Source organism: Leucoraja erinacea, chromosome 12, assembly GCF_028641065.1.
Source record: "Leucoraja erinacea ecotype New England chromosome 12, Leri_hhj_1, whole genome shotgun sequence".
NCBI lineage: Eukaryota > Metazoa > Chordata > Chondrichthyes > Rajiformes > Rajidae > Leucoraja > Leucoraja erinaceus.
In genome coordinates this window covers 9,316,117-9,332,360 of record NC_073388.1, presented here as the reverse complement: position 1 = coordinate 9,332,360, position 16,244 = coordinate 9,316,117, and the positions used below count along the sequence as shown (strand labels likewise).

The window sequence follows — 16,244 nt, the reverse complement described above, 5'->3', positions numbered from 1 at the left end:
GGGGTACAAAGACAATTGGGCAGCACGGTGGCACAGCGGTAGAGTTGCTGCCTAATGCCCCTGTCCCACTTAGGAAACCTGAACGGAAACCTCTGGAGACTTTGCGCCCCACCCAAGGTTTCCGGAGGTTTTTGTCAGTCTCCCTACCTGCTTCCACTACCTGCAACCTCCGGCAACCACCTGCAACCTCCGGGAACCGCACGGAAACCTTGGGTGGGGCGCAAAGTCTCCAGAGGTTTCCGTTCAGGTTTCCTAAGTGGGACAGGGGCATTACAGCACCAGGTACCCGGGTTCAATCCTGACTACGGGTGCCGTCTGTATGGAGCTCCAATTTCCTCCCACACTCCAATGACGTACAGGTTTGTAGGCAAATTGGCTTGGTAAAATTGTAACTTGGCCCTAAGTGTATGTCGTGCTAGAGTGCAGAGATCGCTGGTCAGCACGCACTCAGGTGGGCCAAAGGGCCTGTTTCTGCGCTGTATCTCCAAACTAAAACCCAATTATTGTGTTATGAAGAAACACAGAGAAATTCCAAATGTACATTGAAAGGTTTCTGAATTTGTTTCAACTGTTTTATACCCAACCAAAAGAGGTTAGTGTGATATAGCTCTGCAGTGTTTCCACTTGAATGCAACCAATGTGAACTTTCCAGTGCTACATGCTGCGGTCAAACTGGTTGTCTTTCTGTTGTGTGTTTCTTTCAGGAAAAACTGTGAATGTGTTTCAACGAGGGAGGGCCATCGACACAGGAGAAGTGGATATTGGAATGCAGGTGATGCAAACCATTCCCCCAGGTCTCTTCTGGAGGTTTCAAGTCACCACAGATCATCCGCTCTACCTGAAATTCAACGTGTCATTGGCTAAAGATGCCTTGTTGGGGATCTATGGTCGACGAAACCTTCCGCCCACCCACACACAGGTAATTACCTCTCATTGTGTTTTATCTATAGTCCAGATTGTTTAATGTTCATATGTACCGATGATGGAACACTGAGATTCTTACTTGCAGTCACATAAAAGGCCAGTAAGCACAACACTCACAGATAACAACTCACATTGGCGCAGTGGTAGAGCTGCTGCCTTACAGCGCCGGAGACTTAGGTTCGAACCTGACCACGGATACGTTCTCCCCGTGACCTGCGTGGGTTTCCTCCGGTTTCCTCCCACACCCCAAAGAAGCACAGGTTTATAGGTCAATAGGCTTGGTAAAATTGTAAATTGTCCCCAGTGTGTGTAGAGTAGAGTAGTGTTAGTGTGCAGGGATCGCTGGTCGGCGCAGAGTCGGTGTGCCGAAGGGCCTGTTCCGCATTGTATCTCTAAATCAAATAAGTAATCAATGAAACTAATTAGCCAATGAAACTAAAATAACAAATAATAAACACGAAAGATTCAATAAACCTATAACCCCAATACTAGTGCAAAAAAGACCAAAGTCCTTGGTGCAACTGAAGACAGTCCACTATTCATAGGTTAGTTGGTAGACACAAAATACTGAAACAAATGCTGCAGGCGTTAGAGGTTAGGCAGGAGAATGGGCTTAGTAGGGAGAGATTGATCAGCCATGATTGAATGGCAGAGTAGACTTGATGGGTCAAATGGCCTAATTCTACTCCTATTCCTTATGATCTTATGACCTTATGTAACCTAGCGGGTCAGGCAGCATCTCTGGTGAAAAGGTGATGTTTCGGGTCGACACTCTCTCTCAGTCCAAAGACAGGTCACAACCCAAAACATCACCCATTTCTTTTCCCCAGAGATGCTGCCTGGCCCGCAGAGTGGCTCCAGCATTTCGTGTTGATATTTGGTGTAAACCAGCACCTGCAGTTCCTTCCTCCTGATAGTTTAGTTGGTGTTGTGCAATGCTCAAGATGGTTGTTGGGAAGAAACTGTTCTTGAATTTGGTGATCATGGTTTTCAGACTCTTATACTTACTGGTAGGAGTGAAATGAGAAATGGGTCTTTGTCGATGCCAGCTGCCTTTTTGAAGTAGCTCCTCCTGTATTAATGGGGTAACAAGCCAACAGAGTAAATTTATCGATGTACTTAAGTTGATGCAGCATTTAACAACAAACTAAGAATATAATCTGGCCGAGAATCCCAAAATTGCACAGTAATTTGTTGGTAAGGAATTGTCAGTCCTGTGAGATTGGGGTCACCAGCCATGTTATCAATTACCATGCATTAATACCATGATGAGCTATCTTTCTCAACCATTGGATATGTGCAGCATTCATGTTCACATGTTCTAGGAGGAGAATTAGGCCATTCGGCCCATCAGGTCTACTGCTTTATTCTTCTTTATTAGGTCATAAGGTCATAAGGAATAGGAGTGGAATTAGGCCATTCGGCCCATCAAGTCCACTCCTTTCAGGGCCTGTCCCACTTTCACGACCTTTTTTACTCATGGACATTTTTCACCATGTTGAAAAAAACACCCCGACCTACTTGTTGCCACGAGTACCTACGACTAGCATCACGGCCTGCTACGACCTACCTACGACCTCCTATGACCTCCTATGACCTTGTGACGACCATGCTGCCAGTATGAGTCAAGGGCAAACTCAGCAGAGGTCGTGGATTAGGTCGTGAAACTGGGACAGGCCCTTTATTCTTCTTTATTGTAGTTTGAACGCCTCATTATGGGGGACAATTATGTGTTGATATTGGATAGACACAAAGTGCTGGAGTTACTCAGTGGGTCAGGCAGCATACCTGGAGGGGAAAAGATGGATGATGTTTCCTGATGTTTCAGGTGGGAACCCTTCTTCAGATTGAAAGTAGTGGGTGGGAGGGGAACTGGGAGTAGAAAAAAGATCAGGGCCGGCAACAGATGGCCAAGGAAGTGTGGATCCCATAAAGTTGAAGTTGGACTAGACTTAGACATGGTGAAGAAGAGACAAAAGCAGGCTTCATCCCCAGAAACATTCATTAATTAGTTTTACAAGTATCAAATACATTTCAGATAATTTTCACTGAAGGGGCGACTTTTTTTCTAACTTGCGGATTTATTTGTAAATTGAATTGAAATCCTGCAGCCGCCATGGGATTTGTACTTGCTTGCTTGATTTGATCGGCCTGGGAAATTATCATCACTTCTAAGAACAACTGAAAAATGAAAACTCATCAGGTCTGATGTGCTTCCATTGGAATCTTAATAAAATTGGGGGAAACCCGATTAGTGTTATCCACTTCTGCCATGACTGCCCGCAAAAATAATGTTCATTATCATTAACGACATTACATAATCTTTAATTACTGATTGTAATGCGAATGATCTGACAAGAAACGCAATTATCGCAGAACAAAAGAGATGAGTAACGAGGGATTTTCCTTGACGTGGCACAGTTCCACATGGAGGATCTAATTGGAAAATAATGAAACTCATCACAGATGATCTAACAGCCTGCACCATCAGTAGGAAAGAATTGCTTGCATTTGATGCGATACATTAAATTAAGCCAGTCCAAACCCAGAGCCCATGAAAAGACCGGCATGGTGGCATAGTAGTCGAGTTAATGCCTCACAGCACCAGAGACCCAGGTTTGATTCTGACTATTGGTGCTGTCCATACGGGGTTTGCACGTTTAGTTTAGTTTAGAGATACAGCACTGAAACAGGCCATTCGGGTCACCAGGCTTGTGCCAATGGGCGATCCACGCACTATAAACACTATCCTACACTGGGGACAATTTGCAATTATACAGAAGCCAATTAGCCTACAAACCTGTAGTCTTTGGAGTGTGGGAGGAAACCGGAGCTCCCCAGAGAAAACCCATACAGGTCACAGGGAGGTAGACACAAAATACTGGAGTAACCCAGCGGGACAGGCAGCATCTCTGGAGAGAAGGAATGGGTGACGTTTCGGGTCGAGACCCTCCTTCAGACTGATGTTAGGGGAGTGGGCGGTGCAGAGATAGAATGTAGTCGGAGACAGTAAGACTGGTGGGAGTGCTGGGAAGGGGGAGGGGATGGAGAGAGAGGGAAAGCAAGGGCTACTTGAAGTTAGAGAAGTCAATGTTCATGCCGCTGGGGTGTAAACTACCCAAGCGAAATAGGTGCTGTTCCTCCAATTTGCGCTGGGCCTCACTCTGACAGTGGAGGAAGCCCAGGACAGAAAGGTCAGATATACGGGAGTCGATACCTGGAACAGCGGACATCGGTAGATGAGGTTGGAGGAGGTGTAAGTGAACCCCTGCTTCACCTGAAAAGACTGTCGGGGTCCTTGGACGGAGCCGAGGGGAGAGGTAAAGGGACAGGTGTTGCATCTCCTGTGGTTGCAGCGGAAAGTACCCAGGGAGGGGGTAGATTGGGTGGGAAGGGATGAATTGACCGGGGAGTTGCAGAGGGAACGGTCTCTGCGGAAAGCAGAAAGGGGTGGAGATGGGAAGATGTGGCCAGTAGTGGAATCCCGTTGGAGGTTGCGAAAATATTGGAGGATTACGTGCTGTATGTGATGGCTGAGGGGGTGGATGTGAGGATAAGGGGGACTCAGTCCTTGTTACGAATGGGGGGGGGAGGGGGAGCAAGAGCAAAGCTGTGGGATATCGAGGACCCTAGTGAGAGCCTCATCTATAATGGAAGAGGGGAATGAATCCCTGTTTATGGTCATGGGAAGAACGTACAAACTCCATAGAGACAGCACCCATAGTCAGGATCGAACCCGGATCTCTGGCGCTGTAAGGCAGCAACTCTACCAGTGTGCCACCATGCCGCATTCTCTCAGCGACTGCGTGGGTTTTCTCCGGGCACACTGGTTTCCTCCCACATCCCAAGGTCGCACGGGTTTGCAGTTCAATTGGCCTCTGTAAATTGTCCGTAGAGCGCGGGATAGAGCTAGTGCGTGGGTGATCCCTGGGCAGTGGGCCGAAGGGCCTGTTTTCCATGCTGTATATTGAAACTGAACTAAGCTAAGCCATAAAGGTGTGTGTCTACAACCTGTGGAAATTCTGAGTTGTGAAGTCAATTATTAAATGAATTTGTACCTTCACAGTTTGATTTTGTGAAGCTCTTGGATGGAAAGCAGTTGATTAAGCATGAAGTGAAAACGTCGGAGAAATCGAAGAACACACCTCAGAATTTAATACTGATGACCCTTCAGGAGGCCGGATTCATCGAATATATGGATGCAGGAACATGGCACTTTGCCTTCTACAATGATGGGAAGAAGGTGGAACAGGTCTTTGTACTGACGTCTGTAATAGGTGAGGTATCATCAATTATATATATAATATATATATATATATATACAAATTATGTACAAAAAGTTCTTCTAAATAATTTTACCTTTGAATTGGAATGATTTCTACATGTGTTTAATGCATGATTTGATATTAAGGCCAATCTTAGATTCAATGATTCAAAGGTACTTTATTGCCACCCAGGTACAGTGGAATTCTTTGTTTTTGCATACAATCGGGTAAAATCATATGGCAGGCTTCACCTAGGCAGAACACAAAGAGTCGGCACGTTTCTGGTTCCGACAAAGCTCTTAGCACAGTCTTATCTTCTCGCAGCGCCGAACCAGGCCTAACGGCGCTCGTGGCCACGGGTAGCACCTGCTCGATCCACGTAAGTTCATGTGATAGGAATGAAATTAGGCCATTCAACCCATCAAGTCTACTCTGCCATTCAATCATGGCTGATCTATCTCTCCCTCCTAATGCCATTCTCCTGCCTTCTCTCCATAACCCCTGACATCTGTACTAATCAGATTCAGATTCAGATTCAGATTCAATTTTAATTGTCATTGTCAGTGTACAGTACAGAGACAACAAAATGCATTTTCGAAATACAAGTAGAGTAGAGTACAACGAAATGCAATCAAGACTCTCTGGCTTAAAAATATACATTGGCGGCCTCCACAGCCTTCTGTGGCAATGAATTCCACAGACTCACCTCCTTCTGACTAAAGAAATTCCTCCTCATCTCCTTCCTAAAGGAACGTAGTTTAATTCTGAGGCTATGACCTCTGGTCCCAGATTCTCCCACCAGTGGACACATCCTCGCCACATCCACTGTATCCAAGCTATTCACTATTCGGTACGTTTCAATGAGATCCCCCCTCATTCTTCTAAATCCAAGCGAGTACAGGCCCAGTGCCGTCAAATGCTCATCATATGTTTACCTGCTCTTTCTTGGCATCGTTCTCGTAAACCTCCTCTGGACCCTCTCCAGCACCAGCACATCCATCCTCAGGTATGGGGTCCTTCTTTGTTCTCGGCGGCTTGCCCGCTGGGTTGGTCTCAGCCTGCCTGTTGTTCGGCTCCACGGCGCATCCCGGGATTCTTCTCGCCCTGCGCGGCGCATCTCGGGCGATAACACCGTTGATAATCTCTCCGACAACTATGGACGATCAGAAAACCGTTCCAGGCACGCTCGGGTGCTATTTACCTCAGAGCATCTGCTTGGTGTCAAAGATTGTCACGAAATATGAGCACGTTTCGATTATTTGATAATGGAGGACAAACACTTAAACAATATAAAAGCAAGAGAAAAAACATTTATTATAACAACAGTAAAACTACAACTGAACAGCACCAAATAAATACTTTCTCATACAACCTTCAACCACAAAAGCTTGTTGAAAACGTTTGTCAGTAACTCCTTACAACAGCTTGACTTGAAGATTTTTCAGAGTATCGTGTCAAGTTCAAGTTCAAGTGAGTTCATTGTCATGTGTCCGTTAAATTCTTGCTTTGCTTCAGCACACAGATCATAGTAGGCATTTACTACAAAACAGATCAGTGTGTCCATATACCATAATATAAATATATACACACATGAATAAATAAACTGATAAAGTGCAAATAACAGATAATGGGTTATTAATAATCAGAGTTTTGTCCGAGCCAGGTTTAATAGCCTGATGGCTGTGGGGAAGTAGCTATTCCTGAACCTGGTCGTTGCAGTCTTCAGGCTCCTGTACCTTCTACCTGAAGGTAGCGGGGAGATGAGTGTGTGGCCAGGATGGTGTGGGTCTTTGATGATACTGCCAGCCTTTTTGAGGCAGCGACTGCAATAAATCCCCTCGATGGAAGGAAGGTCAGAGCCGATGATGGACTGGGCAGTGTTTATTACTTTTTGTAGTCTTTTCCTCTCCAGGGCGCTCAAGTTGCTGAACCAAGCCACGATGCAACCAGTCAGCATGCTCTCTACTGTGCACCTGTAGAAGTTAGAGAGAGTCCTCCTTGAGAAACCGTCTCTGTTCTGGAAACATGACCCTAGAGGTGAAGTCTAGTGAGCTCATTGGCAGCGGCACTAAATAATCAATAAGCTTGCACTTCATCCCTAATCTACAAACAACAGTTAACTCTGAAGAAGGGTCTTGACCCAAAACGTCACCCTTTCCTCCCCTCCACAGATGCTGCCTGACCCGCCGAATTACTCCAGCATTTTGTGCCTACAATATAAACCAGCAGCTGCAGTTCCTTCCGACACATTCAGTTAACTCTGTTTGCTTTTAAGCTAACCAACCCCTTTGTTGAGCATTTTGCCTAAACTCTCTGTTACAGTAATACAGACTGTTGCCCGAGGTAAAACATGCTTCATGGAACTGATTGTCAAATAAACATTTTTCACACAGAGAGTGGTGAATCTCTGGAATTCTCTGCCACAGAATGTAGTTGAGGCCAGTTCATTGGCTATGTTTAAGAGGGAGTTAGATGTGGCCCTTGTGGCTAAAGGGATCAGGGGGTATGGAGAAAACAGGATACAGAGTTGGATGATCAGCCGTGATCATATTGAATGGCGGCGCAGGCTCGAACGAATGGCCTACTCCTGCACCTATTTACAGAGTTCTATGATGTTTCCAGCCTTGAACCCATGATCATACCGTGAAGCGGCTGGTGAGCTGATGCTCAGTGGCAAGGGTGGGTTTTGAGCGCCCCGTTTAAAGTTTTGGTCCTACTCCTGCACCTATTTTCGGGGGTGGGGGCGGGGTTTCTAGGGTTTCTATGAATGTTTCCAGCCGGCCTGAACGCTGTTTTTTACTCACAGCTCCAGGTAACCCCTCCTCGCTCCAACGGCTCCCCGGGCCTCTTAATTTTATTTTAAAAAATTATTCAACAATTTTTTTGCGCCCCTAAAAATTTAGCGCCCGGGGCAACTGCCCCTCTGGCCCCCCCACGCTACGCCACTGACCTCACAGCACCAGAGGCCCGGGTTCGACCCTGACCCCAGGTGGTTGCATGTTCTCCCTGTGACTGCCTGGGGTTTTTCTCCAAGTGCCCCAGTCGCTACCATATCCCAGAGACGTGCGGGTTTGTAGGTTAGTTGACCTCTGTAAATTGCCCCTGAGTGTGTCGGGACTGGATGTAAAAGTTGGATAACGTAGAATTTGTGTGAAGGGGCAATCGATGGTCAGTATGGGCCGAAGAGCCTGTTTCCATGCTATATCTCTCAACTAAACTAAAGTGGGCATAAGCATGTTGCGTCCCAATGCAAGCCAGTAACATTGATGGACAGAGCATCACAGGATGGATTTTGTGTGCAGCTTTCATTTAAAATGACTTGGATTTTGTGAACTTCATCCCGTCAGAAGCACAAGCGAAATTCTTTGAAGAGCAGTAACTGCTCTTTTGTGAGCAAGAAATTGCTCTCAAAGGAATTCAACCCCTTTGTCTGTGAGTTTTGCCTAAACTCTCTGTTTGCCATTATTAGCAATATTACAGAACATCGCCCTAAGTAAAACATGCTTCAAAGTAATCCAATAGAAGAAATAATAAACCAATTCCCATATGAATCAGCTTACTAATGTATGTGATCACACTGCATACCCCAGGCTTCATCATTTCAAGGTGAATAATATCCTTCCATGGCTGTGTGCGGTAGTTCAGATGAAATATAACTTGTGCCTCTCTCCCTGACGTATTGATCCAAAGACTGGTGCTCTGCCCGCTAAATATTTCACTTGTGTTACAATTTGGATGAGCCGAATGCTTCCCCGGTTTGGTGTCAGCTAAACTAAAGCAGTCTTTGTTTTTTATCTCCAGTTTTCATCTGTGTGCTTCTTATTTAGATACTAAACCAGCAAACAGGAGTGGGCTGTCGCGAGAGCGAGGGGGAGCGAGGGGGCCACCAGGAATGAAGGGGGGGACCAAAGATTATAGAGCAGAGAAAGATAGACCACTCCTCCGAAATCCAGTGGGCTGACGTGTAGTATGTAACGGAACGTCACGGCCGCCATTTGTTTATGCCAAACGCGACATCTTTGGTAGCGGGGACGGACTCCACTGTTCTACAATCTGCTCTTACATCAGGTCGCAGGGAAAAGCAAAGATACTAGAGGCTCCTCTAGTATCTTTGGGGGAAGAGGACGTCTCCTCCACTCCTGAGTTGATCCAGGACTGATTCTCGATCCCCCCCGATACCAGATGAAGGTGGCCGGCGGGAGAGCCTCAAGCGTCAGCGCTCCCGAGGCAACGGGCAATGCTCCTCTAGTATCTTTGGTGTAATCCGTTCCAAAGATTGATCCCCTCTATCATCTTTGGTGTAGTCAGTGTTGCAGGGAAAAGTGTGTCATATATAATCGATCACTTCACATATTTAGTTCATATTATTGGAAATGTTATTAATATTATTGTAAAATGCAGCTCAATAAAATGGCGTCATGCTATACCCATGTCATACTACGCTTTTTTGGCAAAGTGGCGCATCTTGCTCTGCTATATAATCTTTGGGGGGGACCAGGGGGGGGGGGGGGGAACACAGGGGGAACCAGGGGGGGGGACACCAAAATACTGAGGGTGTGGAAGCGAGAGCGTAGGGGGGACCCGGCAAGGGGCTGCCAGGAATGAAGTGGGACTCAGCGGAGACGCTGAGAACAAGGGGGAAACACCTGCGGGCTCGTGTGGCAGTAACACAGTTCGCAACTGCAAGCAGAAGATAAGACTGTTCAAAAAAGCATTAGTAACTTTATCGGCCCTGTAAACGTGGTGACTGTTCACTGTGTGACTTTACCGGATTGTATACAAAGCAAAGCATTTCACTGTACCTACGCTACATGTGACAATGACGTATCATTGAATCATTCACTGTGTGGAAGCTGGATTTGGGGGAGTAGCGGGAATTCTCGAAAAAGGTTGCCAGGAAGCAGTAGTTGTTTCGGTGAATTTCATTGGCACAAGGAAAACAGTAGTTTTCAGAACCAAGGATAAAGTTAAATGTCCGCCAAGATTCACAGCCGTGTATCTCTGGCTAATCAAAAGTTGTCTCCACTCCTTCTCCCCTCCTCTCCCCTACCTCCCCCCTCTTTTAAAAGACTTACCATACATTGTGTTTTAGTTATCTTTTTACAGCGCCAACCTTCCTGTTCATCGCGGTGTGTGTGTGTTTCACCTTGGCTTTGCATCATGTGAATTGTTTAGACAGAGCTCCCCCACTTGCCCTGTCCCCCGCCTGAATAACGGGCTGGTGAAGGAAGCGATGTGTTTGTGTGTGTGTGTTCCACTCCGCCAGTCGCCGCTCCAGTTGCACGTATTTCAGGCGACTGCCGGCAACTTGACAGTCGCTGGCCGTCCGCTGAAAAATCGCCTAAGTGGGACAGGCCCTTTAGTTTCCCTAATGCCCTTCAAACCCTTCTCCAAGTTTCCACCTTCAGTTCAAAATTGCACTGTCCCTCAGGTTCCTATTAAATCTGTCCTCTCTCATCTTATACCTGTGTCTTATGGTTCATGATCCCCTTACTCTGGGTAAAATAAAACGCAGTGCATTGCCCCATCTATTCCTCACCATGTGCATTCAATCTATCTATTCCTGTCTACCCAGTCAAAACTTTATATCTACAGTGAGCAAGCGTGACTACTTGCAGAAACAAAGACTGCAGCTGCTGGTTTATACCAAAGATAGACGCAAAGCGGGGAGATGAGTCTGAACCAGGATCCCAACCCAAATACGTCACCTATCCTTTTTCCTCTGCTGACCCGCTCAGTTACTCCAGCAGTTTGTGTCTATCTTAACCATGGCTACTTATCAGTATCATAGACAATCTACAATTCTAAGTATTAATCTCAAATTCATAAATTAATAACTGTTTACATAGAAACATAGAAAATAGGTGCAGGTGTAGGCCATTCGGCCCTTCGAGCCTGCACCGCCATTCAATATGATCATTGCTGATCATCCAACTCAGTATCCTGTACCTGCCTTCTCTCCATACCCCCCGATCCCTTATCTCACCAGGGACTAATTTACTGTTGTGTCTTTTGTAAAAAAATATTTTCTAACATGTAAATACTGATTCTGTTCTATTCTGTTCTGTAGTTTTAGCACAATCTGCAGGCATTGCCACTTTCATTTCACTGCACATCTTGTATGTGTATGTGACAAATAAAGTTGATTTGACGACGTTAAAGTTGCTGCTGGAAGAATCACATTCTGATCTGTACTCTGTGCTTTTACTCAATTCGCCTTGGTGCTGGTCCTTAGTATTAATACCTGCTTTGCGAATGGATCATATTATCTGAAGGTCATAAGTGATAGGAGTAGAATTAGGCCATTCGGCCCATCCAGTCTACTCCGCCATTCAATCATGGCTGATCTATCTCTCCCTCCTAACCCCATTCTCCTGCCTTCTCCCCAAAACCTCTGACACCCGTACTAATCAAGACTCTATCCGTCTCTGCCTTAAAAATATCCACTGACTTGGTCTCCACAGCCTTGTGCGGCAAAGAATTCCACAAATTCACCACCATCTGACTAAAGAAATTTCTCCTCATCTCCTTCCTAAATTGTATTGTATTGTATTGTATTCACCATTGTCTCCATTTCCCTGACTAAAAATAATAAATAAATAATAAAACATGTTAAAAATAAAATTGAAATTTCTCCTCACAGAAAGTCCACGACACAACATAACCTAAATGAGGTGAGGATGGCCCATAGTCCAGCCAGCCTCCCCTCCTGAGGTCGGGGCCTTATGCACCCGCAGTCACCGCCCCGGGTGGCCCGATGTTCAGGCCCTAGACTGGAACGCCGACGCCACTAGTGGCATCCTCCTCCTCAACGGACCTCCTCTCCCGCCCTGCAGCTCCTCTCCACAGGCCGAGCCGGGCAGAGTCACAGGACCCCGCGCTGTCCATCAGCGCCGTCCGCGTTGGGAGCTCCGCAAACCGCAGCTCCAGGATGTCGGTGCAGCAGGTCCAGTTTCAGACGGCGAGGTAAGGCATCACCAGCCCCGCGATGTTTCACCCGCCGCTGCAGTCGATCCTGGCAGGAAAGGCCGCGCCAATCCAACTCCTGACTGATTATATATCCTCACTGTATCCAATCTGCCATACAAATAAAAAATAAAGCCTTTTACATAACTAAATAAACAAAAAAACAAAAAGATACCGGGCTGTAGGTGGAGGCTGCTGGCACCAGCGCCACCGGAAGTAAATGAACGTCCTTTAATTCTGAGGTTATGACCTCTAGCTAGACTCTCCCACTATGGAAACATCCTCTACATCTAACATCCAAGCCTTCACCATTGTCATGTTTCAAAGGAGTAATATTTCACAACAGGTCAAAACTCCTGACTATTAATAACTCACTTTCAATAAAAAATAAAGCCGCAAAGATGTGGCTATGACCAACAAAATCCTTGACATAACTTCAATCATTTGAAAAGAATCAACACTATTAAATTTTCAATATTTAATAAGAGGCTAGACCAACAAAATACTTGTTATATTTTTAAATAACTGTATTCATTTAATTTTCCACAGAATTTTGACAGTTTAGGCTGAGTTTGTTCATTAGCTATAGCGAACTCCTCATAACGCTTTATTTGATCTTATGAATCTTAAGGAGCTAAAAATTGATTTAATCTTCCATTTGATAAATGTGGTTGGTCTTCTATGATGCAGTCTAATCATTTGGCTAATATGCTGTTAGCAGCTATGCCATTGTCACTTTAGGCAAAAGTATCTCATTCTCATGAATAATTTCTACACAGTTTCACCACTAAAGGTGGCTGCAAATGTAGAGGTGTCTAGTGGTCGAAAAGTAGAAAGCCTTGTAAGTTTTCTTTTTTAAAGGTGTTAAGAAGCGTTGATGGGCACTGCATCTAACAATCGCTCACTCTACCACAGAGACATCATAGGTACATAAAAGATGGACACAAAATGCTGGAGTGACTCAGCGGGACAGGCAGCACCTCTGGAGAGAAGAAATGGGTGGCGTTTCGGGTCAAGACCCTTCTACAGACTGATGTCAGGGGTGAGGGAGATACATAGATAAGGAAGTGTGAGGTGTGAAAACAAGACAAAGGGAATGGAGTTCAGGGAAAATGTGGAATTGTGAGCTGGGAGAAGGTAACAACAAAGCAAACAGAGATAATGTAGTTGGAGGCAGTAAGACTGGTTGGAGAACTGGGAAGGGGGAGGAATGGAGAGAGAGACAGCCAGTCCACAAAATGCACGGGAGTCATTTGCCCAGCAACGCACATCACACTTATCTCCAGGGCGGCACGGCTGCCTAGCGATAGTTGCTGCCTCACAGTGCCAGAGTCCCAGGTTCGATCATGACTACGGGTGCTGTCTGCACAGAGTTTGTGCGTTCTCCCTGTGACCTGCGTGGGTTTTCTCCGGGTGCTCCGGTTTCCTTCCACATTCCAAAGACGTTCAGGTTAACCTGTAGGTTAATTGACTTCTGTAAATTGTACTTGGAGTGTAGGATAGAACCGGTGTACTGGGTGATCGCTGGTCGGTGCGGACTCGGTGGGCTGAAGTGCCTGTTTCAACACTGCATTTTCTAAACTAAACAAATAAAGGGAAGCAGATACACAGGTGCAATGCTGTCTGTAGGTTACTCACCATTTTGACTTTAACATACGATCACTGAATCACAGAATGTTCACACTGTGGAAGGAGATCATCCCTTCTTGTAGTTTAGTTTAGAGATACTATATGGGAACAGGCCCCCATCAGTCCACTGAAGATAGACACAAAATGCTGGAGTAACTCAGCGGGAGAGGTAGCATCTCTGGAGAGAAGGAATGGGCGACATTTTGGGTAGAGACCCTTCTTCAGCCCACCGAGTCCATGCTGACCAGCGGTCACCTGTTCACGCTAGTTCAATATTATCCCGGGGTGGGAGATTGCAACCTTCACTTGGTCCGCCCTGTTTCGACAAATGCAATCAACCTGGCGTGCACAATCAAATAAGATCAAATAGAACAAGTTGTCCGACAACTTTAGGCTGTGCACGCCATACGCAAGTAGAAGAAAAATATTATCCCACTTTTGCCTCCATTACCTATGCATTAGTTTTACTGAGGCCAATTAACCTACAAAACCCACGTCTTTGGAATGTGGGAGGAAACCGGGGCACCTGATGGAAACCCACGAGGTCACAGAGAGAACATGTAAACACCACACAGACAGCATCCGAGGCCAGGGTCGAACATGGGTCTCTGGCCTAATTCTGCTCCTATAACTTATGAACTTATATTTAATAATATTAAGGCTTTTCCCACATGAATGCCTAAAGACAGATTAATAACTTCAACAAGGTTGTAGGTTGTAGGCAGCACGGTGGCATAGTGGTAATGCCTCACAGCACCAGAGACCCAGGTTCGATCCTGACAAAGGGTGCTTTGTCAGCATCTTCTCCCCGTGACCCGCGTGGGTTTTCTCCGAGATCATCGGTTTCCACCCACACTCCAAAGGCGTACAGGTTTGTCGGTTAATTAGCTTGGTATAAATGTAAATTGTCCCGAGTGTGCAGGGATCGCTGGTCAGTATGAACCCGGTTGAGCAAAGGGCCTGTTTCCACGCTGTATCTCTAAACTAAACTGAAGGTGTTGCGCTGCTATTTATTTATTTACAGCGCGTGTTAATATTGCACCTTGCCTTTTTAGACGGTGAATGGACCATCTTCCCCTAAACGTCTGGCAAGTTAAAACTCCTCAAACATTACCTGTGCCTGCTCTTTATTTTATTTCTTCATTGGCCTCCTCGTCTTCAGGGATTGCTTATGCTAGAAGCCCATAATAAATACAAATGGCTAATTCTGGACTAATAACTTAATTGACCTGCACATATTGTTTCAGTCTCACCCTGCAGACCAATAGAGCCTCTCTCAGGATGCCTCAGGCCCTCATTAACAATTGGATCTATATTCTTACACCCTTTATGGCTGTTTGGAATCTAAGGTATTTTATTGCATTGCTGCCTCCATCCATCCTGTTGTTAATTACCGTAAGTGTCTCAATTCCGCAAAGAACTGGGAAATAGGAAAGGAAAAAAAATTAGAAGAAAAGCCAGAGGACATAGGTCTAAGGTGAAGGGGGAAAGATTTAATAGGAATCTGAGGGGTAACATTTTCACACAAGCGGTGGTGGGTGTGTGGAATAAGTTGCCAGAGGTGGTAGTTGAGGCAGGGACAATCCCAACGTTTAAGAAACAGTTAGACAGTCAGGCACATGGATAGGACAGGTTTGGAGGGATATGGACCAAACGCGGGCAGGTGGGACTACTGTAACTGGGGCATGATGAAGGATGATGAAGGACATGTTGGCCGGTGTGGGCAGGTTGGGCCGAAGGGCTGTTTCAATGCTGTATCACTCTATGATCCTATAAGAATGATTGGAAAGCGGGTTTTCTTCCTGGGAAACAAAATTGGCATGAACTCGAAAGAGTTGATTTTGTGTTCAGAATATAATCCATCAAGAGCCCTGGACTGAAGTGTCTAGAGAATGAATCTTTATGAAGATTTATGTTGCTGACTCCAGATTTAATGTAGGGATATTACGATGTCAGGCGCTCACCACAGTTTGGTAACTTTAATTCAAATCTATTTCTTTCTTTCTGAAGGGGAAAATGGAAGTGGATTTATGCACTGAATTAACCATGGGACATTTATTTTTATTGTTTGTAGAATCAATGGATGAATGTTCTACCAATTGCAATGGAAATGGAGAGTGCGTGTCTGGACACTGCCACTGTTTTCCAGGATTCATTGGACCCGACTGTGCGAGAGGTAAAGCTAACTGAGGCACGCTGCAGGGCAAACATGAATGCATTGTGTAAGAAGGAACTGCAGATGTTAGTTTGCACTGAAGATAGACGCAAAAACGCAGGTGTAACTCAGCGGGACAGGCAGCATCTCTGGAGGGAAGGAACGGGGTGATGTTATGGGTCGAGTCCCTTCTCTCGACCCGAAACACCTCCCATTCCTTCTATCCAGAGATGCTGCCTGTCCCGCTAGGTTACTCCAACATGTTTTGTCGGTCATGAATGTATTGTGCCCTGCGATTATTATTT

General features: G+C 45.7%; 1 protein-coding gene across 2 annotated transcripts in view; it reads left to right on the top strand.

Annotated features, from left to right (window-relative positions):
* The window catches only part of tenm1 (teneurin transmembrane protein 1), a 1,787,780-nt gene that overhangs the window by 1,580,114 nt on the left and 191,422 nt on the right, over positions 1–16,244 (top strand). For both annotated transcript variants that reach the window (XM_055643570.1, XM_055643571.1), the window contains 3 exons: positions 705–919; positions 4,991–5,201; positions 15,859–15,960. In XM_055643570.1, coding sequence (XP_055499545.1) covers positions 705–919; positions 4,991–5,201; positions 15,859–15,960 — 528 coding nt within the window. The remainder of the gene's footprint in view (positions 1–704; positions 920–4,990; positions 5,202–15,858; positions 15,961–16,244) is intronic.